Source organism: Somniosus microcephalus, chromosome 25, assembly GCF_052327205.1.
Source record: "Somniosus microcephalus isolate GS21.2 chromosome 25, FLI_Smic_1.0, whole genome shotgun sequence".
Lineage (NCBI taxonomy): Eukaryota > Metazoa > Chordata > Chondrichthyes > Squaliformes > Somniosidae > Somniosus > Somniosus microcephalus.
Window position 1 is genome coordinate 11,104,537 of NC_141011.1, and position 25,346 is coordinate 11,129,882.

The 25,346-nt window shown below is 47.0% G+C and overlaps 1 protein-coding gene across 2 annotated transcripts in view; it reads left to right on the forward strand.

Annotated features, from left to right (window-relative positions):
• The window catches only part of LOC147100498 (endothelin-converting enzyme 1-like), a 312,062-nt gene that overhangs the window by 157,253 nt on the left and 129,463 nt on the right, over window positions 1–25,346 (forward strand). For both annotated transcript variants that reach the window (XM_085966797.1, XM_085966796.1), the window contains 2 exons: window positions 4,262–4,400; window positions 14,981–15,193. In XM_085966797.1, the coding sequence (XP_085822923.1) occupies window positions 4,262–4,400; window positions 14,981–15,193 (352 nt within the window). The remainder of the gene's footprint in view (window positions 1–4,261; window positions 4,401–14,980; window positions 15,194–25,346) is intronic.

Here is a 25,346-nt window from a genome sequence, read left to right on the forward strand (position 1 = left end):
GTAGTAGTTTACCAGCCCGAGGAACGACCTCAGTTGTGACACATTTTCTGGTGCTGGAGCCTTGACTACTGCCTCAATCTTTTCAGGGGACTTATGTAACCCCTCTTCATCGATGACATGGCCACAATGTGAGATCTGTTTCTGGAAAAACTCGCACTTGTGGCGATTAGCTCGTAGCCCATACTCCTTTAATCTGGTGAGCACCTTCTCCAAGTTGGCGAGGTGATCACTGTCATTTTCGCCCGTGACCAGGATGTCGTCCAAATAACACTGGGTCCCTGGGATCCCTTGCGGGACTTGATCCATTGCCCTTTGCCAGATAGCCGGAGCCGATGCTACCCCGAACACCAGCCGGTTGTATTGATAGAGACCTTTATGAGTGTTAATCATAAGGTATTGTTTCGAAGCTTCTTCTACCTCCATTTGCAAGTACGCCTGGGCTAGATCAATTTTGGTGAAGCGTTTACCTCCAGATAGTGAGGCGAAAATATCCTCAATTCGTGGAAGCAGATATTGTACCGTGTGAAGGACTGGGTTCATTGTCACCTTAAAATCCCCACAGATGCGGACCTTCTTTGGTTCCCCAGGCGTATTACTCAACGACCTCTTCATTACAGGAACGATGGGTGTAGCCCACTCGCTCCAGTCCACTTTGGACAGTACTCCTGAACGTTCCAACCCTTCCAGCTCTGCTTCGACAGCTGGTCTGATCGCATAAGGCACTGGTCTGGCCTTAAGAAACTTTGGGCTTGCATTTTCCTCTATTTTAATCGTTGCTGTTATGCCTTTTAGTGTTCCGAGTCCCTCCTGGAACACTTCTTTTGTGTCAGTTAGCATTTTTGACAGTCGCCCAGGTGTGACATCGTCATCCTTTTTGGCCTCAGCCTTCAGTGCCTGTATGGAATGCCAATCTAATTGTATCTTCCAGATCCATTCACGTCCTAGCAGTGGTGGTCCTCCATCTGGCAATACATACATATCCATTTTAGGTATTTCCTGGCCTTTATATATCACTTTCACCCTTATTTTTCCTTTGGGGTAGACCTTTTGCCCCGTGTACGTCTTCAAGACAATCTCTGTAGCTTTCAAGGGTATATGTGAAAATAGCCGCTTGTAGTCCCTTTGGTTTATGACTGTTAGGGCTGATCCTGTGTCCAATTCCATTTTCACTTGGACTCCGTCTATCTTGAGTGTAACCCAGATAGTCTGGTGATCCTCCATTTTGGTTACCTTATGTAGTTTCAGACAACCCAGCTCCTTGCTTCCGGAGTCTGTGTCACTTTTCTGTTCGTCTGAACTACTGTCCATCACCTGGTGTACCTTTTTGTACTTCTCCTGTGGAGATTTCTTACTGTTGGTTTTCTTCCCAGACCTGCAGACTCTTGCTATGTGTCCTGCTTTTCCACACTGTCTGCACACTTGGTCCTTGAACCAACAATCCTTCTGGTCATGTGTTGTTCTGCCGCAGCGATAGCACTTCCCTGTTCCACAGGACATTTCATTGGTGCCATATTCTTGCGGTCTCCGTTGTATCTCTGCAGCGCCCCTTGCGGCTGCTTCGTGTGATACTGCCATACTGAAAGCCTTGTCCAGCGTAAGATCCTTTTCTGATAGAAGCCGTTTCTGGGTTCCTTCACTTTGTAGCCCACACACAAGCTTGTCCCTTAACGTATCTGCTAGTCCCGCTCCAAACTGGCAGTGTTTCGATAGCTTGCGCAGTTCCGTTAGGTACTCAGCATTGCTTTCGTCTTTATGTTGGTTCCTTTTATGGAACTTAAATCGTTCTGCTATCAGCAGCGGTGTGGGGTTTAAGTGGTCCTGTAGGATTTCTACTATGCTTTCGAAATTCTTGTTCACCGGCTTCTCTGGGGTTATTAGATTTCGCAGTAACCCATAAGTTTTTGCACCCATGGAATTTAACAAAACCAGTGCTTTCCTAGCATCTGGCACTTCATTCGCCCTGCAGTACACCTCAATACATTCCACATATGTCGCCCAATCTTCGACTTCATTATCGAACGTAGAGATACTGCCACTCTTCGGCATCCCTGGGTGTGATTTAACTGTCAAAAGTGGCGTCTCCCGCGCTTCCCCTTCTTCTCCGCTGGCACAAAATGGCGTCTCCCGCGCTTTCCTTCCTTCCCGCGCTCGCCCTTCTTCTCCGCTGCGCCTTCTAAAAATGGCGTCTCCCGCGCTCTTCCTTCTCCGCGGCTCAATGGCGTCTCCCGCGCTCTCCCTTCTTCTCCCCGCGGACACTGTTCAGCCCTTGAGCCCTGGCTGTGCTCTGCGCGTTCTTTTTTTTTTCCGTTTCCGCCGCGGCTGTTGCTGTACCGTCTCTCTCCGCTTTTTTTTTTTCTCAACGCCGCTCGGTTTTCAACCCCCGGCTGCGCCCTGTGTGCTTCACCCTCTGTCTTACCCCGTCGACGCTGCTCGGCTTTCTCTCCGCCGTCGGTCGGCTCCAGCCGCCGCTGTCCGGGAAGGGTCTGCGCTGTACCTGTCGTCAGTCTCTTGCTGATCGTCGTGGCTGGGGAACCAAGCCCGGCTCTCCACAGCCTCCCCTGCGATGTTCACTCTCTGCTGGACGACTGGGCGGTTGCTCATGGTCGACGCCCGTGTTCCTGGCCTCGACTTTCCTACACCGCCCTCCCGGAGTGAATCCTCGAAGGGAAATGCAGAGTTGCAGGTAGATTCGAATCGACACTTGTCGCCACTGTTAGATCCATGATTCTGAGAGTATGATGTTTTTCAATAACCACACGGATGCTGTAACTTAACAATAAACAGGTATTTACTGGAGGAGGGTAGTCTCAAGACTGGGGGTACAGAGGCATGCGCAAGGCTTATATACAGGTATGGTCACTGCCGGTACTACAGTATACAGGAGCTGTAAAAGTAGTTCTGTCTTAAAGGTACATACACTACAGACACAGTGCTGATGATGTGGTCTGACTATCGCACCATACAGTTCAAGCATGACGTCCTCTGGGCGCGCTTCCAGTATTCTCTTGGTAAGCCGCATTATTTCCCTGTAATTTCATACATCCTCTTGATATCTAGTGTCTTCTGGCAGCCTCATTTCCTGTGCGCCACTTGTTTTTTTAATGAAGTGATCCCTGGGCTGTTCTGGAGCAACAATGGGACGAAACAATGGGCCTCGGCAAATTAGGCTTTGGGGGTGGAGAGAGGGGGCTGGTGCAGGGTTCCTGCTCCTGATTGCTGTTCAATGACTCTCACTGTCCAGTGTGACTGGGCGTTGGGTGAGTGCAGAGTTCCTGCTCCTGATTGCTGTTCAATGACTCCCACTGTCCAGTGTGACTGGGACGTTGGGTGAGTGCAGGGCTAGATTAGGTTGTAGTGTCCTCTGTCATCGAGTAGCCCGGCAACAGTCACCATGCAGGCTCAGGTTGGAAGAACGTCTGCTTGAGTAATGCACCAGAGGGCTGCTGACGGCCGTGATACAGTACCCCAACATAAGCCTCGGCCTGCAGGAGAGGAGAGATAATGAGGCAAAACGCCTTGAATTTAAAATTCTCATCCTCGTGTCGAAATCCCTCCATGGCCTCGCCCTCCCTATCCCTGTAACCTCCTACAACCCTCTGAGAACGCTGTGCTTCTCCAATTCTGGCCTCTTGCCCGTCCCCGACATCCTTCGCCCACTATTGGTGGCCGTGCCTTCAGCCGTCTGGGCCCTAAACAGGTGGTGGACTAGAGACTCTGATTAAAATGCTCACTTTTTGTGATAAACCGGTTTCCAGCTGTATTAATCAAACTGCACTGAGTTACCACTCTTAAATATATCGAGGAATATTTTTTAAAGCAAAGTTATTTGTTTTTAAATGATCTTTTGAAACGCTGTCCACTTGCGCCGGTTCATGGCAGATTTTGCGTTCGGGGTGATATGCAAATTAGTTTGAGCGGAAACTTGAGAAGAAGGAAAATCAGAAAACATTTTTCAAAAACAGGCACAATTTGTACCCGGATCGTCGATTGCGCCCAAAGCGGAAACTCGACCCCGTTCTACCTGCTGAATTAACGGTGGTCTGACTGGCCACCACAGTGAGATGAGGCCTGTGCTCAGCTGTGTCCCAATGACCCAACCCTGATCACCATCCACCTCAATGAAACCCTGGTGAGACCTGGCGCAGGTACCTGGCCGTTGCTGGCCTGGCCTGTACGTACGCCTCCTCCTCGTCGTTTAAAAAAAAAGTGTACTTTTTCGGGTGACTGCTAATTCCACCGATGGCGTTTGTTCATTTTGCAGATAAACTTCAGGAAAGCCAAAGGTCTGAGAGGCTGCTGGACAGACAGGACCCACCTTGAGAAACGTCTCCTGGTTCTGATCATCTTTCTTCTGCTGCTGTTGCTCTCCAGCATTATTGCACTGATCTTTAAATACACAAGTAAGTACTCCACGGTGTGGAATAAGATGCTTGCAGTAAAGACAGGAGGAGGCCATTCAGCCCCTCATGCCTGCTCCGCCATTCACTTAGGTCATGGCTGCTCTGTATCTTAACTCCATTTGCCCGCCTTCGTTCTATAACACTTTATACCCTTGCCTAGCACAAATGTATCGTTCTCCGTTTTGAAATTTTCAATTGGCCCCAGCCTCAACAGCTTTTTGGGGGAAGAGTACCAGATTTCCACTACCCTTTTATGTTAAGTGCTTCCTGACTTCACCCCTGAATGACCTAGCTCTAATTTTAAGGTTATGCCACCTAATTTATCTCTATCCACCCTATCAAATCCTTTAATCATCTTAAACACCTCAATTATATCACCCCTTAATCTTCTATACTCAAGGGAATGCAAGCCTAGTCTATGAAAGCTTATAAGTAACCCTTTTAGCCCCGGTATCATTCTGGTGAATCTGCGCTGCTCTCCCTCCGAGACCAATATATCATTCCTGAGGTGTGCGGGGCCCAGAACTGATCAGTATTCCAGATAGCATCTAATCATCAGATCTTTATATAACTGTAACATAACTTCCATCCCTTTGTATTCCAGCCCCTTGAGATGAAGGCAAACTTTCCATTAGCCTTTTTAAGTATTTAAAAGGTCGTGGCCAAGAAGGCCAAGAGGAAAAAGAAAAAACAGTCAATCAAACCTCAAATCTATTCACTACTTTTAACCCGCTTTTATATTGAACCAAGACTTGTACCAGTGGTGCTGACTCCCAATGTGTGGGTCTCAATCTGAACCTTAACTTGTCTTGATTTGCTACGGCTAGGGGGTCATGATGAGGACCAGGTTATTATCAGCTGTTCCAGGATCCAAGCTGGTCAAAATGGAAGGGGATTCGGGAGAGAAAGGGCTCACGACCAGCACGGGAATTTCCTCGGGAGGGGATTCTCCCGATCGGCTGTCGTGGCTTCGGAGGAAGATCGGCGGAAAGCCTGTCTATCCGGGGTTTGCGTTCATCTTCCGCCGAAGTTACAGTGGTCAATCAGGAGCACCCTCGAGGGAACCCTCGGCATAAGGACCAGCTAATGGTCCCCCCAAAAACGTATTAATGATTCAGTCTTGAGCCTGCCACAGGTGATTAAGGACCATGTTCTGCAGTGTGCATTACCTAATGGGATTGGACGGACTCTCACCAGCACTGTTCAGCGAGTCAGTGTGAATCCGTTCAATCCCATTAGGTCATACTCCAAACTATTAAGCTCAAAGTTATTAAAAAGCATCAGCTTGCAAGCTCCTTAAGTGCTGAGGGTAGCAATAATTAGATTCCTGATTATTACTTTTGTATAAAGGATGAGGCTATTAAAAGGATGAAGCTTTAAAGCTCTCCGTGGCCCTGTGGGGTACCGACTGTACCAGCCACGCAGTATATTGCCACCGACGGCAGAACATAACTATAAAGGAGGCAGACCTGCTCTACTTTTAGTGGGTCTCGAGCGATTTGGCAGAGCCAAGGGCTGCTTCCTAGTCCCCGTTCAAGGGGTCCAATAGAGAACGACAGTGCACTGCAGAAATACTTAGCAGTTGTAACACGAAACAGGCTAGTCGGCCTATCCAGTCGGCGTTTACCCTCCGCATAAGCAAATAGTTCTAATCGCATTTACCCTCCCTGTTCCCATATCCCTCAACTCCTGGTCCTTCATCCACCTCTTCCAATTTAATCTTCAATGTTGACAATAGTTTCTGCCTCAACCACTTGGGCCTTATCAAAGGTACATCTTGTCCATGATGGTTTTCTCATTGCTTTTTGGCTGTTTGGTTCAGGTAAATGCTGTGTGAATATTTCTGGGAGAGGAACATGTTCACTAACAATGGCTCTTGATAGTGAGCAATTCCTGAGTGAACTAACAGCTTGCAATATATGTTTCAATTCGCAGAGCCAAATGCCCGACACTGAGACATGGGTGCAGTAGCTCACTCGTGGCAAGGCCTGGTATCCTGCTTTCTGTTGATGGGGGATATATTGTGGAGTAATTGTTACTAAAGGGGTGAGGGACTTCAGTTATGTGGAGAAACAAAAGAAGCTGGAATTGTTCTCCTTAGAGCAGAGAAGGTTAAGAGGAGATTTAATGGGGGCGTTCAAAATTATGAAGGGTTTTGATAGAGTAAATAAGAAGAAACATTTTCCACTGGCGGGAGGGTCGGTGACCAGAGGACACGGATTTAGATAATTGACAAAAGATCCAGAGGAGAATTTTTTTTACGCAGCGAGTTGTTATGAGCTGGAATGCGCTGCCTGAAAGGGTGGTGGAAGCAGATTCAATAGAAACTTTCACAAAGAAGTTGGATATATTCTTGAAAAGGTAAAATTTGCAGGGTTATGGCAAAAGAGCAGGGGGGGAGTGGGATTAATTGGCTCGCTCTTTCAAAGAGCCGGCACAGGCACAATGGGCCGAATGGCCTCCTGCTGGGTTGTATGCTTCTATGATAAAGGAAGGTGTAAGCACCTTGAACATGCTGCCCCCTGCCCCATCCTTGTGCTAAATCCTTGCTCCAGGTCCTCCTCACGCATGCTGGGTTGCTCCGAGCATTGGCGATGTATATTGTCGCTTGTAGTGAAACCTGTCTGTATGATCCACCTTTGGGAGTAAATTCCCTGAATGCTATAACAACAATAACTTCCATTTATATAGCACCTTTAACCTAGAAAAATGGCCCAAGGCACTTCACAAAGGCCAAAGAAGCATTAACTTTTGTTGTGTGTATGTTTAAGGCGACGTGTCGCTATAGATTTCTCTTGTACTCTATACTGGGGCACCAGGTTATTTCTTGTGTATCGCTCCTAAGCATTCCTAATGAAAGGATTAGTTAGGGAGCATTCCTCCGTGCTCTCCCAGGGGCCGGCTTGGAAATCCTCTGGACAACTACCTCTACATGTTGCAGATCCAGGCGTTCCTAGCCCTGTGCCAGGATACCCAATCATATTCTGGCTTTAGTGCACTTCTCCTGTCATGTGCCCGTGGGCCAATGCTGGCAAAGGGTCTGATGTTGGCTTGAGAGCCATTAGCTGTAACTGTGCTTCGACACACCTTGCACTCATTTACTATCGCTTAACTGAGTTACTTGCTTTCAATGTGTAGACTTCTTTCTATCCTGTGCATCAGTCACCTACACTCGTCTCTGCAAGTCTGTTCAGTGAGTAGCTAAGCCTTGAGGACCAGAAAGATCCCAGGTCTGACCCCGGTCTGTGCTGAGTTAGCTGATCTGAGGTTTTGGGTGGACTAAAATTGATCTCCGTGCTCCTGGTTTATGGTGTTGGAAGTTGGGCAGAGTTCCCACTCCTAGTTACTATCAGATGAGCCCCCCTCCCTCCCACCCCGTTGAGATATGGGTTCAGGGACACCTGACGCCCTCCAGTACTGTACCCAAGTGGTCATTGCAAGTGTGCAGGTGACACTTTGGGATTCCAGCCCTCGGTTAAAGGTTAGCGAGTAACATTGCCTCTGGGTTTGCGAGGAGGAGCACGGTAAAGCATGCAGAGCCCCAACACCAGAGTATGGCGGGTTTCCCATACAGAGCAGGCTCTACCCAACCTTCAGAACAAATAGCAGTTTCTAACTCTGTTTTCAGACCAGACCACTGGACTGATTTAAGAAGTAGCTAGATGCTATTATGAGAAGGTTGTCGGAATGGTATTCTGAAAGAATGAAATCAAATGGACTACATGTACTGAGCCTACTTTGTAATGAATGTCACCGAACAACTGCTACATTGTGACTGAAGTTATGAAAGCCCTGGAGCATTGCTGGATGAAGTCAGCCCTTCACCAATGTTTAATCCTTTCCCTCCCACAAAGGTGGTTCGATTCAGAACAAAACAACATCTTAAATAAGTCATTCCGATCCAGATACACGAACACGTTGATCTTACCACAACAATTTCAAACACCAAGAGAGTATGTATTTAACCCCGTGTACTTCACAGATGTAGTTTGAGGCAAAGCCAGTTTTCATACCAGTACTACTAGACACCTCCTTGCTAAGGCTAAAGGGATCAAGGGATATGGGGAGAAAGCAGGGACAGGGTACTGAATTTGGATGATCAGCCATGATCGCATTGAATGGCGGAGCAGGCTCGAGGGGCCGAATGGCCTACTCCTGCTCCTATCTTCTATGTTTGCCCAATAACATCAAACTGTGCCCGATTTGAGCACATAATCCAGGCTGACTCTTCAGTGCAGTGCTGAGGGAGTGTCGCAGTGTCAAGAGGTACCGTCTTTCGGATGAGACGTTAAACCGAGGCCCCATCTGCTCTCTCAGGTGGACAAGAACGATCCCATGGCACTATTTTGAAGAAGAGCAGGGGAGTTATCCCGGGTGTCCTGGCCAATATTTATCCCTCAACCAACATAACAAAAACAGATTATCTGGTCATTATCACATTGCTGTTTGTGGGAGCTTGCTGTGCGCAAATTGGCTGCCACGTTTCCCACATTACAACAGTGACTACACTTCAAAAAGTACCTCATTAGCTGTAAAGCGCTTTGAGACGTCCGGTGGCTGTGAAAGGCGCTATATAAATGCAAGTCTTTCTTTTTTTACGGTACTATTTGCAAAGGAGCAGGGGAGTTCTCCCGGTGTCCTGGCCAACATTATCCACCACCAAAACCAATCATCCGGTCATTTATTCCCATTGCTGTTTGCGAGACCTTGCTGTGCACAGATTGGCTGTCGCATTTCCCTACATTACAAGTGACCGCACGTCAAAAGTTGGCTGTGAAACGACCTTTGAGAGGTCCTGAAATCATGAAAGGTGTGAGATAAATGCCGGTTCTTTTGTTTCTGTTCTTTCAGAACTGATCAAATGTAGTAATTGATGGACCAAAGATAATTTGCTGAGTGTCACGGAGTTTGGTGGAGAGAATGAATAGATACTGGAGCATCATATTGTAGCTTGCACGGTTGAACTGAGTGGCGGGACAGTCTCACTTGAATTGTAACTGAGCACCATGGTGTGATGTTTGCTCCAAGATGTGGGGAGCAGCAGTAACCTGATCTTCTTGGTGACTTTGTGTTTTGCTTCATGTGCATGAAGTTAAGTTCCTCCCCCCACCTTTTTTTCCCACCCCCCCAAAATTTTTTTAGTGAAGGTGTAAGTTGGAGAATAAAGAAAAATGTGGTGATGGAGGAGAGGACATTGAGCAAAAGTCGAGCAGGTCTCGTCAGAGTTGAGGAAAAAGCGAGTCAAAATCGGACTGTGACGACCACAATCTCAGGCGATGAAAGCGAAGTTGACTGATGCTCCGACCTACCCCTCCCGTATCAACCCCTCAGGCCATCAGATATTTCTCAGCACTTCAATTATCGGCTGTAATTTCTACTGAGAAAGTCAGCTAATTTGTACCAGTTGTCATGTTGTAACAATGAGCACCGTTTCTGGCCCAGGGAGCCTGAAACTTCCTTTTCCAGTTCAGTATTTGTCATTTGGTACCTTTTTAATTTAAAATAGATCTCCGAGTATTTGGTCTGTAGAGGTGGTTCCGACCCAATCGAGCCGAACTTCCTCAAATGACTCATTCTTGCCCCTGTAAGGCCAGTAACTGGACTGTCTTTTCCAGACCTCTTGCTGTTCCTGTTGGATGTTAATAAGCGTTACTTTTGGCGATGATTCAAGGACATTTTTATTATAGTCTTGTCACCGAGTATGTCTGCTTCACGTGTCTCGCGTTCAAACTAAAATATTTTGGAAAACTGTCATGCAAAGCTGAGGTGGACCTCTGACTTTCCCTTGAGTTCACTTCCCTCCTCTCCCCTCCTGTGGGGCAAGATTCCTTGGGCACCAGTGGCCCTGCAGCATCTCCTCTAAGGTGCCAGTCTGGGCATAGAGTTGTGGACAGGCAGTTTGGTCATAGGGGTCATCACAGTCGAGCCTGATTCTGTCCTTATCCGATGCCCTCGCGCATCCAACTGGACTCCCTGGATCGCAATCGGGGGCAGGGACCCACCCACTTGCCCAGGACCACTGAAGGTAGCTCCAGATGCCCTGGCTGAGAGCACAAGATGAGGGAGACCATTCAGCCCATTTTACTTAATTCATTCAGACTGACCCAAAAGTCCCGCCATTGCAGAATCCACATGGTACCTAAATGTTTCCATACATAGGGATTACATACAGCTCAAACAGGCCATTTGGCCCAACCAGTCCATGCCGGCATTTATGCTCCACTCGAGCCTCCTCCTGTCTTTCCTCATCTAAATCGATCAGCATCACCCTCTATTCCCTTCCCCCTCATATGCTTGTCTAACCTCCCCTTAAATGCATCGATACTATTCGCTTCAACCACTCCCTGTGGCAGCGAGTTCCACATTCTCACCACTCTCTAGGTGAAGAAGTTTCTTCTGAATTCCCTATTGGATTTCTTGGTGACTATCTTATATTGATGGCCTCTAGTTATGCTCTTCCCCACAAATGGAAACATTCTCTCTGTATCCACTCTATCATAATTTTAAAGACCTCTATTAGGTCACCCCTCAGCCTTTATTCAAGAGAAAAGAGACCCAGCCTGTTCATCCTTTCCTGATAGGTATACCCTCACATTTCTGGTATCATTCTTGTAAATCTTCTCTGCACCCTCTCCAGTGCCTCTATATCCTTTTTATAATATGGCGACCAGAACTGTACGCAGTACTCCCAGTGTGGTCTAACCAAGGTTCGATACAAGTTTAGCATAAATTCCCTACTTTTCAATTCTATCCCTCTAGAAATAAACCCTAGTGCTTGGTTTGCTTTTTTTTTATGGCCTTGTTAACCTGTGTTGCAACTTTTAGTGATTTGTGTATTTGTACTCTGAGATCCCTTTGTTCCTCTACCCCACCTAGACTCGCACCCTCCAAGTGATAAGTGACCTCCCTATTCTTCCTACCAAAATGTAATACCTCACATTTATCTGTGTTGAACTTCATTTACCAATTATATGCCCATTCTGCAAGTTTATTTATGTCCTCCTATAATTTGCTGCAGTCCTTCTTGGTTCCCTATTCTCCACAATTTGGTGTCATCCGCAAATTTAGAAATTGTGTTTTTGATTCCAAAGTCTAAATCGTTCATCTAAATTGTGAACAGCAGTGGTCTCAGCACTGATCCTTGTGGAACACCACTACCCACCTTCTGCCACTGTGAAGAGCTACCCTTTACCCTTACTCTCTGCTTTCTGTCTTGAAGCCAGCTAGTTATCCATTCTGCTACTTGTCCCCTGACTCCACATTCTCTGACCTTAGTCATCAGTCTATTATGTGGTACCTTATCGAAGGCCTTTTGAAAATCTAGATAAATTACATCTACTGCATTACCCTTGTCTACTCTCTCTGTTACCTCTTCAAAAAATTCAATGAGGTTGGTCAAGCAAGACTTTCCCTTTTGAAATCCATGCTGACTATTCATTGTTATATTTTTGGTTTCTAGATGTTCTTCTATTTTCTCCTTTAGTAGGGATTCCATTATTTTTCCTACCACCGATATTAAGCTGACTGGTCCAGGGTTTTCACCTCCATTACTCTGTCCGGGGGTCCATCCCATGTGTTCATCACTCTGTAAAGAAAAACTCCCTGATATCCGTTCTAAAGTTATCTTTAATTGTGTCCCCTTGTCCTGATCTCTCAATTTCATTTAAAGTTGCTAAGTCAGATTTCCTGTTTTTTAAAAATATGTTGGTTAATGACCTTTTTTGGTTTTACCGTTCACCATGTATAGAGAGACAATCGTGTTAACATTATGCCAGTCACTGTGTAGTTTGGAGCACCCCTTTGTACAAAAGACATTAAAGCCACGGGGGATAGAGTTTCTACAGGATCGCCCAAAGTCGGCCAAACCAGCGTAAAAGATCGAGGAATTTCAAGCGCAAGTTACGTCCAGCGCAAATCGAGTTTCCGCGATCTTTTGCGCTGGTTTAAACAAATATCACCCTGCCCACCAAACTGGGCACGCCCCCATATCGAATTAATCACCAGGGCGAGTTTCCGCTAATTGTGCCTGTTTGTGGGCTCTAACAATGAAGCTTTTTTTTTAAGGTGCGAGGGCCCTAATGGGCACCTTTTAATTTACTAAGAAACTAACAACTGTAGTATACACCACTGAAACTAGTAAATGCTTCTGTATAGTGTTTTAAAGTAGTTTTCAGTTATTTGAAATCGGGTTACTCGCAGGTGGACTAGACATTTTTTTTTAAATGCTTACTTTTTTGTGATAAACTCATCTTCAGCTGTATTAATAAAACTGCCCCAGGTTACCGCTCGAATGCGTTGGTTCTTGGAAGAGTTTGCCTTTGTGATTATGCAAATGAGTTTGAGCGGAATCTTTACGCACAATTTCACTTTGGAAAACCGCCGCAGTTACCAGCGCAATTTGTGCCTGGATTGCCGATTGCGCCCAAAGCGGAAACTCCACCCCATAGTGTCCACTGTAGATTCACCGGATGACCGCGGGGATGAGAAACTATAATTATGATGAGGCGAGACGTGCGGCACTGGGCCTATTCAATGCCATTGGAAGCAGAGAAAGCTAAGAGGAGATTTAATAGAAATGTTTCAAATTACGGAGAGTTTTGGCAGAGTGAATAGGGAAAGACTATTTCCTCTGGTTACATGGAGAATGGGCATCTTCTCGCTGTAAAAACGAAGGTTGAGAGGTAATTTGATTGCTATTTTTAGTATTCTAAAGTGACGAGCTAATGTAGACCATGACTAGCTGTTTCACCTTGTCTAGAACAGCAGAACCAGAAAACACGGCCAGTGCTTGAAGGGGGGTAAATTCAAAACTGATCTGCGGGAACAGCATTTCAGTGAGCGAGCGGTCAATCTATGGACCAGCCTGCCTAGGGAGAGGGTGGAAGCGGTCAGCATTGATTTCTTCCAATGCAAATGAGATCATGCCTCTGTGAAGCACCATGGGGCATTTTTCTACGTTCCAGGCGCTACATAAGTGCAGGCTTTTGTGTTTGTTGAGGGTTTTGTGATCTAGCTCTGTCGACTGGCAACGTGGGGTACTGCAGGATGAGAATGCCATCGCAAACTCATAGTTGGCGCATGCCCTTCTGCTTTACTTTACCACCTTCAATACAGTGTGGCCTCCCTCCAGAATTTGAAGAGCTCCCTCCTTTGTAAGGGAGGAGAGGGTGAAAGTTTAGGATCCTACCACCTGTTGCAGCTCTCTTGTATCATGGGCTGCTTCGCCCTTGAAAGGATTGCCAAAAGTGAGAATCAGGATGACGGCACGCAGCCCAGAATGGCCGTGATGATGGGGGCACACAGCAGTCACATTCTATGTGAGGCTTTTAGTGCAGTGATTGCACGTAAGGGAGTTGAGGAACACTTCCAGGTGAAGGTTAGGGGTGTAAAGGGCCTCGTGAGGTCTCCTTGGCATTGATGGTAACCCATTCAAGCACTTCCAACAGTGTCAGGGGAGGTCAGTGTAGATGATAACCAGGCTTCACATTGTCCATCCTTAGATGGTATGGCTACCTCCTCTTCATTTTACATGTGGAAGAGAAGCTTCTCTGTCCTTTCCTTCTCCAGTTAACTCCCGCTGCTTTCAAAATTTGTAAGTAAATAGGTTTTTTTTAAATGGTCCAATACGTCATGGTCCGTATAATGGAATCGACTATGATATTGATTGAGATGTATCAAATTTAATGGAAACATCGGTTGAAACTTTCCAGGGTAAATTGACTGACTGCTTCCATGCTTCCAAAAGGAGTTGTACTCTGAGGGAGAGCGGGTCGGAGAATTGGGGCTACAGTGTTCTCGCCTGACCTCTGACCGGTGCTTCCTGGCTGGGAGTGTGGGATCAGCTCTGCGGTATCCGAGTAATCCACAAGCACACAACGTTTGTGCTACACCTGGTGCAGGAGTGTCTAAGCATAAACACATTCTTTAGAAACACATTCGCAGTTACACCACACTTGGTGCACAGTCGATATCATATCAGGGGTTTTCCTCACCTCATGTCTGGGTCTGTTGTAGACTAATTGACAGAGAATGATTGCCATGATTAGTCAACAACTCCATTATTGTTGCATCAAGCGACTACCAGGGTGGTCGAAGGCAAACTAGATGGACCACGGTCTTTCTTCGTCCAGCAGTTCCCTTGTTCCTATCTCCCCGGATATGGAGGAGGGAAAGGATGCGGGGGTAAGATTCCTCTTGCAATGAACAATGGAAGAATGCTTGATTTTCTCTGCAACCAATGACCTGCTGAATGAAAATGCATTCAGTTCTCTCGATGCCACCATTTTGTTATAAGACATTAAGTGCAGAGAAAGAAAAACATATGGATCATTTTCATTTAAAGGGAACTCTTGCTCCCTAAAAAGTCTGTCGGTTCCAAAGACTGTGAATGTCATACACGTACAGCGCTGTCCTTGTACCTGAATCCTGGCAAGAGTTTCAAAATATTTTGTCTGAATTTCTTTTTGAAAGGTACTAACTTTGTGTGTGTGTTTGTGCAGTGCCCACCGGCACTGACTGGGTGGCACAGATTTAACCCAAAGTCTTGTTGGATCTCAGTGTGCTTTGTTTCTGCGTTGCAGATACCCCGAAGATTTGTCTAACAGAGTCCTGTGTCATCGTTGCCAGCAATGTCCTCAAATCCTTGGATCAAACTGTTGACCCCTGCCACAATTTCTATAATTACGCCTGTGGGGGCTGGATTAAGGCAAACCCATTGCCCGATGGAAGGTCCAGATGGGGAACCTTCAACAACCTGTGGGACCAGAACCAAGCCATCATGAAGCATCTCTTGGGTAAGTGTGTGTGCGCGCACGCACGCACATCAGTCACCTTACGCAAGGCCTCAAGATGAGTTCCAGTGCACGGGGCAGCTCATCAGGGTGGTAGGATTCGTTTTGGATTGTTCTGATAAAGATCACAGACCCAATGGGCTGAATGGCAGCACGGTGGCATAGTGGTTAGCACTGTTGCCTCACAGCGCCAGGGACCCGCGTTCGAATCCGGCCTCGGGTGACTGTGTGGAGTTTGCACATTCTCCCCGTGTTTGCGTGGGTTTCCTCCGGGTGCTCCGGTTTCCTCCCACAGTCCAAAGATGTGCGGGTTAGGATGATTGGCTATGATAAATTGACCCTTAGTGTTAGGGGGGATTAAATACGTGGGGTTACGGGGATCGGGTGGGATATGTGTCGGTGCAGGCTCGATGGGCCGAAATGGCCTTTATCTGCACTGTGGGGTTTCTGTGATTCTGTACTGTAAACTTCTCTGATTCACAGCAAGCGACTTTAAAGGAGAAAAGGAAACACAAGTTGTATTGAACTAATCTTTATTTTTCATGGCTGAACGCATGACCTCCTGACTCCGAGTGAGCGATACCACTGGCACACAATGGCAGAGCGAGTAGGCAAACAGTTGGCTTTCAGGCCTATGCTGGTCTCGGCCATTGCTGACAGGTGTGTGAGAGAGGCCTGGAGTGCCTTTCCACCACCCTCCCCCCCCACAACACCCACCCTTTGGGTTGCACCAACAGCATCGCGATTGAACTCCACTCCATACCTCGCCCAAGCAGTGTAGCTGAGACCGGCCATTCGTGGAGTGGCCGATCAGATCTGTACCCCGACACGCTGTGACGCCAGAGTTTAATGCTCAGAGACACAGCGTCGCCTGCTGCCTGGCATTCAAACAAACCAATTTTTTAATCTAAAAAAAAAACCACGCTAAGTTAGCTGGCAGTTACACACTGGATAGAAAGCTGCAAACACATCTGGAGTTCCTCAACTCCCCTACAGCTGGAGAAAACAAAGTGTTTATAAAGAGGAGCAGGCCACTCGAAGAGCAGTTCAGTGCCAAGTGGATTGGCCCCTGCAACAAACCTGCTTTTAAATGGAAATTTCCTTGTAGGGCTTGTTGGCCATTGTGACTGTTGGCCTATTAAAGTCAGTGCTGTGCCCTAAGCCAGAACCCTGTTCACTGCTCCCTGTATGGGCATGTTGGCCGACCATGTCAGGGTTGGGGAGCCACGGGGCCGTATAAATACGAGGCTGTGCTCTCCGGGCAAGGTAGGATCTGGACCAAGTGCAGAAACCAGACGAGACACACATATACAGTACTTTGTTTGAACTTTACTAGATTTACACATAACCAGATTAACACAAGAGACACCGCAATATACATAAGAACTAGAGACAAGAGAACTAGAGACAGAAACATAAGAACTAGAGACAAGTTACAAAACAGCTAGTCAAGATAGGAACTCAGGACAGCTTCCATGAGGAAGCCCACTTGTCTATACTGAGCTTGCGACAAGCTACCACAAGGGGCAACCGGCTTGCCGAGGCTAAACTCCAGACAAGCTACCCCAAGGGTAATCGGCTTATCAATGCAAAGCTCAAGACAAGATCCCAACGGCTCCCACATAGCAACACGCTAGTCCAAACAGCACCCTACCAAGACAAGCAGCTCAACAGAACAAGACTTAAATACATCTTAAATCCAGAGACAAGAACACAGACTTAGATACATCGCTCGAGAGAACTAGAACACAGACTTAGGTACATAGCTCGAGAGAACTAGAACACAGACTTAGATACATAACTCGAGAGAACTAGAACACAGACTTAGATACATAGCTCAAGAGAACTATGGCAGCCAGCTTGTGAAGGCAAGCTGTCATAGAGCAAAGGCTAGTCACACAGAGCACCAAGTCAAGACAAGAGCCATTGTCAAGACTAACTCCCTGGTTCACCCTAGTGAGGACTGAGCCCTGAGTGAAACAACAACAGAACTTATATACCAAGAAAACCAGGTGCCACCCATAAACAGCTAACAGGCTGATTAAAAACTAACACAGGGTTAGGAACAATTAACACCAGAGAACGAGAAACAATTAACAAAGGAACACAGTGAAGGTGCCATCTTATTTAAAGGGTTTATTTGTTTAAGGGTTTATTTTTTGGGTTTATAAAAAAAGAGGTGAAGGTGCCATCTAGAGGTTACAAAAAGGAACTGACTGGCACCCTCACAGACCAAGGCAGGAGATCATGTGCTGGCACATCCAGGAACATGTCCAACCAGAGTGGGCGACCCGAATCTCTGAACTGTACCTTGCAGGAGACTACAAATGTGAAACGGCTTGTTAATTCGAGAATTAAGGTTTTTCCAAAACCAGGTAGGGGCCGGGGTCCTGGGTTGAGTTCAGAGATTCTCCTGTCCGATGTTCAAATAACCCCAATAACTTGAACAACAATCAAGCTTCACGTCACAAGACGCCAGTGAGGGAAACCGGACTTTTACTTCCAGAAACACAACCTTTGGCTTATAATTCGTGTCTTTGAAGTGACTGGGCCGTCTTGCCAAAACATTGGATTATCCAGCTGACGTGCAACGGTTGGCAGCTCTGTCAGGAGCCGGAGCGGGATGATGCAGCCACTGAGTCGTTGCCCGTTCAAGTCGGCAATGCCTAGCTCATGCTGAGATTTGGGAAGTGACATGAATCTTGTCATTCATGTGGAAATGACTTATGAAATGATACTGGGCGGCCTGCTGGTGGCGCTGTCCAGGGAGAGTATAAATACTCGGGCATGGGCCCAGCTTGCTCAGGACATTCTTTAACAGGAACTAGTGAAGGACACAACTAGATCTCCATGTTGAAAAACAGTTGATTAAAGCCTTGTTTAATACTTAGACCAAGTGCCCAGTAGTTTTCTTATGTCAGGAAGGATATTGGGAATTCGGACATGGAAGTGAGCACACCCAATTTATAGTCCAGGCAGTTTTCTGTCGAGTACAGCTCCTGACTGGGAGCGCATAATGGTCAAATTAAACCGCCCTGGCGGAGTGAGCCGGTTCATACAGGCCGAAGTCACTTAACCGGTTGAGCGAAGCTGAGCTCCTTGTATTGCCCACACTCGCCTCTAAGTCAGAAGGTCGTGGGTTCAAACCCCACTCCGGAGGTTTGAGCGCAAAACCTAGGCCGACGTTCCGGGGCAGTGCTGAGGGAGTTCACCTCCATCCGCTCGGCCCCAGCACTCTTCAACCTCAAGACAGCCCCTCCTCCTGCACACCAGCCTCACCGTGGTACCAGCGGTTGGAAATGTCAGCTCGTGTTGTGCTGTGTTTGCTAAGAGTTGGGTTGAAACTGTGTTGCAACACCACAGAGGGAGGCCACTCGTCCCATCAATCTGAGGAGTATTTGAGCCTGAGCCCCAGAGCTGAAAGCACGGTATGCTAACCCGCACTCTGCACAGTCGCTGGGCTGCGTGGTTTACAGTGCAATTCTGGGAGACTGCGGTCCAACTCCAAGGGACCTTGGAATAAGACTGGGTACTTTGTTCTCTTGTACGTTTATCACCTTCCTGTTAAAATGATCAGCTTAAAGGTTACTTTGATAAATGATTGGCCTGCATCAGCCTGGTTAGATAAAACAGGACATTTTATTTAGCGGCAGATCCTTTTTTTTAAGCTGAAATCTCGACCCCTAATTCGAAGCAGGTGGTCTGGATGCTATTAGGGAAAAATGTGCCTCTGTAGAAAGTGATGTAAAAAGACTACTGAGAGCTTGGTTTGAGTATAAAACAAGGCTTTAATCAACTGTTTCACAACCATGAGATTCTAGGTACATCACTAGTTCCTGGTTACAGAAACATCCTGAGCAAGCTGGGCCCACGCCCGAGTATTTATACTCCTTGGATGGTGCCACTAGCTGGCCGCCCAGTGTTATCTCATGAGTCATTTCTCCATGAATGGTAAGATTCATGACAGAATGAAGATGAGAATGGATACAAGAGAGGGGGACGGATACTTTGTGGAATGGACGGAGTGTAAGTCAGTCCTTTACCCAGAGCCAGGCATGAAGCGCTGAACAATGAGGCCTCTTGAGTTTGGGTGGCTTCTTCAAGTGTTGACAGAAGGAGAGAGTTATCTACTAAAGTATTAGAGGATTCAATGAGAAAATTGAGCAAATGTAACATTAGAGGTTTTAAATTAAAAACTCAAACCCAGCACATTGATGCAAGTGAATAAAAAGATTGGAAGGGCTTTAGTTTGTGACTGGAACTAGAAATTGTTGGGCTGCTGAAGAAAGCCAATGGTCGGCTATGTTTCAATCCAGTCAGCCATGCAGTCCAGACAAATATCACAAACCCATTTATCTTGCATAACCCGAATGAGTCAACGAGACGAAACATTTCTTGTCCTTCCTCTCGACAGTTTTCGCTGCTGTTTGCTGAAGCATGGTGGCATAGTGGTTAGCACTGTTGCCTCACAGCGCCAGGGATCCGGGTTCGAATTCGGCCTCGGGTGACTGTCTGTGTGGAGTTTGCACATTCTCCCCGTGTTTGCGTGGGTTTCCTCCGGGTGCTCCGGTTTCCTCCCACAGTCCAAAGATGTGCGGGTTAGGTTGTTTGGCTATGATAAATTGACCCTTAGTGTTAGGGGCATTAAATACGTGGGGTTACGGGGATTGGGTGGGATATGTGTCGGTGCAGGCTCGATGGGCCGAAATGGCCTCTATCTGCACTGTGGGGTTTCTGTGATTCTGTGATTCGAGACTCGGTGCTGGGAGAAGGGCAGCAACTGGATCGGATACTGAGGGCGTCATTTTAAGCTAACCCGCCTATCGGGGAAACCCACGGGATCGGCCGGAACGCCGGTTTTACATCCCGTCCAATATTGGTCTCCCCTCACTTCAGTGGAGAGCAGAATTGGGCGGGATGTAAAACCAGCGTTGCCCCCGATCCTGTGGGTTTCCCCCGATGGGCGGGTTAGCTTAAAATCACCCCGCGTGTCGGCAATGCTTCAAACATCGAGGGTATCACAGCAACGCCTGCTACTGTCTTTACTTGACGCACACGCTCACCCACTCTCTCCTGCTCACACTCGCACGTCCACTCCCCTACACGTGCAAACTCACAGGCACACTTTCCAGCGGGTGTCACTGGAGGGAGAACCTTAGCCGATTTAAAAACGACCCCAGCAGCTCATTCACCATGGCCCAAGACGTGAGCCCTATCTGACCGTGGAGCCACAAACCCAGCTGTACATGAAGCCAATATCGCTGGTGATTGCAGTAAGTGAAAGGGATTTTATATTCTAGCATTAACGAGATGTGTATGGGGGAGGAATCCTCTTTACCGACTTGCTGTGGTGCTTTGGCCCATGTGTATTTTAAAGTCTCCACAACCCCTGCCACTCCTCGACCTCCTTGTAACCACTTCTGAATTATCTTGCAAGGACCTGAAAAACTTTGATTTACTGCAGGGAGTTTATTGTGAGATTGAGTGACACCTGTTTGTCCCTTTTTATCAGTTTCTTTTCTGATGTATGCTTCTTACTCGATTCTTTTTTAAACGTGAGAGGCCTGATGGTCCCTGATGATTTTTATAAGATACTTGCATTCCTGAATTCCCCCCTTGCTGTGCTCTCCGATTTTTTTTTTAACATCAGTTCACCCCTTTGGCTTTAATAGTTCCAACTTTCGAGGGCTGTGTGTCGCTCCTTCAGGTTGGTGCTAATGACCTGCTTTCACCGGACTCATCTCTTCCGTTTCTCCAGAATGTTCCTGCTGTCAGCCGACGTGACCTGACGCTGGCTGACATTTTATTTGTATACTCCGCTTTTCCTCCTGCCCTCCTCATGGCCACTTGTCTCCGTACACTTGTCTGTGTTGACTCCAGTCCTGTGCTGCGCTGACGAGCCAGTTGTACCGTGGGAAATAACAACAGAAAATGCTGGAAAAACTCAGCAGGCCAGGCAACATCCGTGGAGACAGAAACAGAGTTAACGTTTCAGGTCGAAACCCTTTGTCAAGACTGTCAACCCCAGTCTTGACAAAGGGTTTCGATCTGAAACGTTGACTCTATTTCTCTCTCCACGGACGTTGCCTGGCCTGCTGAGTTCTTCCAGCATTTTCTGTTGTTATTTCGGATTTCTAGCATCTGCAGTATTTTGCTATCGTACAGTTGTACCGTGGGTCTGGATTCGCTCTGACGTGCGCACACTGTGTGATGTGGCTCAAGAGTGGAGACGGCCAGATCAAATCTCGCACCGCTTTAGCCTGGGGGTGATTGGACGGCCTGGAAAGTTTTTAAACCATTCTAAACAATGAAGTTTACCGATCGCAATGAGTCGACTATCTCCCCCCACCCCCCCACCCAGATCCTGGCAAATTCAAAAATAACAACTCACATTTGTATAGCGCCTTTGATATCGAAAAGCGTCCCAAGGCCCTTCACAGAGGTGTAATCAGACACCAATGGATGCCATTCAGTATTATGAGATATTAATAGGGGTGATTGAAAACTCGGTCAAAGCGGTAGGTTTTAAGGAGGGCCTTAAAGGAGGAGAGAGAGACGGAGAGGTTTAGGGAGAGAATTCCAGAGTACGGAGCCCAGATGGTTAGAGGCACGGCTGCCAATGGTGGGACAAAGGGAGAGGGGAATGCACAAAAGGTTAGAGTCAGAAAAACATATTTTTCAGAGGGTTGTAGGGCTGGAGAGTTACAGAGGTTAGAGATGGGGAGGGACGAGGCCATTGAGGGATTGAAACAGGAGGATGAGACTTTTAATTTTGAGGCTTTGGGAGACCGGGAACCGATGTCGGTCAGCGAGCACAGTGGTGATGTGTGAGTAGCACTTGGTGTGGGATAGGATATGGGCAGCAGAGCTTTAGATTGAGCAGTAGGATTCAGTGCCGCTGGCCTCGCCTTGCCAGTTGGCTCATGGCAGCATCAACTCGCAAGCACATCAAATGCAGAGTTCTGAATCCATTCTTCACTCCATTTCCCAACCCTGTTGGGTCCCGGGTTGTGACAGGTTTTTCGTCTTCATTACTAAGGTTCCACCAGTCTTCAAAAGAGATCACCTGGGAATAAAGAGCTGGTGATGTGTCACTTGGTGTATCTTTTTTTTAACTGAAAAATCACGACTGGGAATTAAACATTGCAGTGTGTAAGATATTTAGAAAAGATAGAGAGGGGGGAAAAGGGGAAGTGGAGCAGCTGTACTTATTGGAGATAACATAATGGCAGTAAAAAAAAGTGCTGCAGCCATCAATAAGATAGAAATAGAATCCATGTGAATAGAGATTTAAAAAAAGGATTAATCACACTAATAGGGGTAGTCTACAGACCACCGAATAGTGGAAGGGAGGTAACATAGGAACAGCAGTAGGCATTGAGCCCCTCGAGCCTGTTCCGCCATTCAATGAGATCACGGCTGATCTGTGACCTAACTCCATATACCCGCCTTTGGCCCATACTTTTGGTTAACAAAAATCTATCAATCTCAGATTTAAAATTAACAACTGACCCAGCATCAATTGCTGTTTGCGGAAGAGAGTTCCAAACTTCTACCACCCTTTGTGTGTAGAAGTGTTTCCTAATTTCACTCCTGAAAGGTTTGGCTCTAATTTTTAGACTATGCCCCCTAGTCCTAGACTCCCCAACCAGCGGAAATAGTTTCTCTTTATCTACCCAATCGGTTCCCCTTCATATCTTGAAAACTTCGATCAGATGATCTCTTAATCTTCTAAATTCTAGGGAATACAACCCTAATTTGTGAAATCGCTCCTCGTAATTTAACCCCTGGAGCCAGTATATCCTTCCTAAGGTGTGGTGCCCAGAACTGTTCACAGTACTCTAGGTGTGGTCTAATCAGGGTTTTGTATAGGTGCAGCATGACCCTTGTATTCTAGTCCTTTATATATAAAGGCCAGCATTCCATTAGCCTTTTTGATTATTTTCTGAACCTGTTCATGACATTTTAATGATCTGTGTACCTGGACCCCCAAGTCTCTTTGGACCCTCCACTGTTTTTAACTTTTCACAATTAAGAAAGTACCCTGTTCTATCCTTTTAAGGTCCAAAGTGGATGACCTCACATTTCCCTGCATTGATGCAAAAGCAAAATACTGCGGATGCTGGCAATCTGAAATAAAAACAGAAAATGCTAGAAACACTTGGCAGGTCAGGCAGCATCTGTGGAGAGAGAAACAGAGTTAACGTTTCAGGTCGATGACCCTTCGTCAGAACTGGAAAAAGCTGGAGATCGAACAGGTTTTTAAGCAAGTGCAGGGGCAGGGAGAGGGGGGAGGGGAGGAAAGAACAAAAGGGAAGGTCTGTGATAGGGTGGAAGGCAGGAGAGATTAAGAGATGGTGCAAGGCAAAAGGAGATGGTAATGGGCCAAGTTAAGAAACAAAAGATGGCTCTAGATGAAGTGTAAATGGCACTGGCAGAATGATCGACAGCTGCCATGTGAGGAAAAAATTAATAAATAAAATAAGTGGGGGGAAAAAAGAATAGGGGTCGAGGTTCTGGTCTGAAATAGTTGAACTCGATGTTGAGTCCGGAAGGCTGTAAAGTGCCTAATCGAAAGATGAGGTGCTGTTCCTCGAGCTTACGTTGAGCTTCGTTGGAACAGTGCAAGAGGCCGCAGACGGTGAGGTCTGAGTGGGAATGGAGCGGAGAATTAAAGTGACAGGCCACCGGGAGCTCGGGGTCACCCTTACGGACTGAACGGAGGTGTTCCACAAAGCGGTCGCCCAATCTGCGTTTGGTCTCCCCAATGTAGAGGAGACCGCATCGTGAGCAGTGAATACAGTATACTAGATTGCGAGAAGTACAAGTAAATCGCTGTTTCACCTGGAAGGAGTGTTTGGGGCCCTGGACAGTGGGAAGGGGGGAGGTATAAGGGCAGGTGTTGCATCTTCTGCGCTTGCACGGGAAGGTGCCGGGTGAAGGGGAAGGGATGTTGGGGGTGATAGAGGAGTGGACTAGGGTGTCGCGGAGGGAGCGGTCCCTTCGAAATGCTGAAAGGGGAGGTGAGGGGAAGATGTGCTTGGTGGTGGGATCACGCTGGAGGTGGCGGAAATAGCGGAGGATGATCCGTTGAATGCGGAGGCTGGTGGGGTGAAAGGTGAGGACAAGGGGAACCCTATCGTGGTTCCAGGAGGGAGGGGAAGGGGTGAAAGCAGGTGCGGGAAATGGAACGGACACGGTCAAGGGCCATGTCAACCACAGCAGAGGGGGAATCCTCGGTTGAGGAAAAAGGAAGAGAAGGAAACAGAGAGAGTAGACAAGGGTAATACAGTAGATGTAATTTATCTAGATTTCCAAAAGGCCTTCGATAAGGTGTCACATAACAGACTAATGAATAAGGTCAGAGCATGCGGAGTCAGGGGACAAGTAGCAGAATGGATAACAGATGGTTGCAAGACAGAAAGCCGAAAGAGCAGGGGTAAAGGGTAGTTATTCAGAGTGGCAAAAGGTGGGAAGTGGGACCACTATTGTTCACAATTTATATTAATGTTTTAGACCTTGGAATCAAAAACACAATTTCTAAATTTGAGGATGACCCCAAATTGGGAGGGAATAGTCATACTGAGAAGGACTGCAACAAATTACAAGAAGACATTAATAAACTTGCAGAATGGGCATATGGCTGGAAAATAATTTCAACACCAATAAGTGTGAGGTATGACATTTTGGTGAGAAAAATAAGGAGGCCACATATTACTTGGGAAATAATCTAAATGGAGCAAAGGGATCTCGGAGTACAAATACACAAATCACTAAAAGAAGCGACACAGGTAAATAAGGCCATAAAAAAAGCAAACCAAGCCAGTGAAATCAAAGGGACTGGATTGGCCTCATTATTTACTATTCTTTCTATGCTCAGGGGCTGACTTGCTCCCTTGAAAGGGTACACAAGGGGCCCAGGAATACTGTGCTATGGGACCATTCATGGGGAGTGTCTGCCTCGTGCAGAAGCTTGGGTATTGGTGACCTGCCTTGACCCAGATATTACCTACACGCAGTAGTCCTACCCTTTGTATGGGTGTATCTCTCGAGTGGTTTATGACCATTTCCAGAAGCCCAAAGTGGGTGGGCAGATGGCGGGGAAATGGAGCCCAATGCCTGAACATGGGTCATTAGATGTACAACCCTGAGCCAT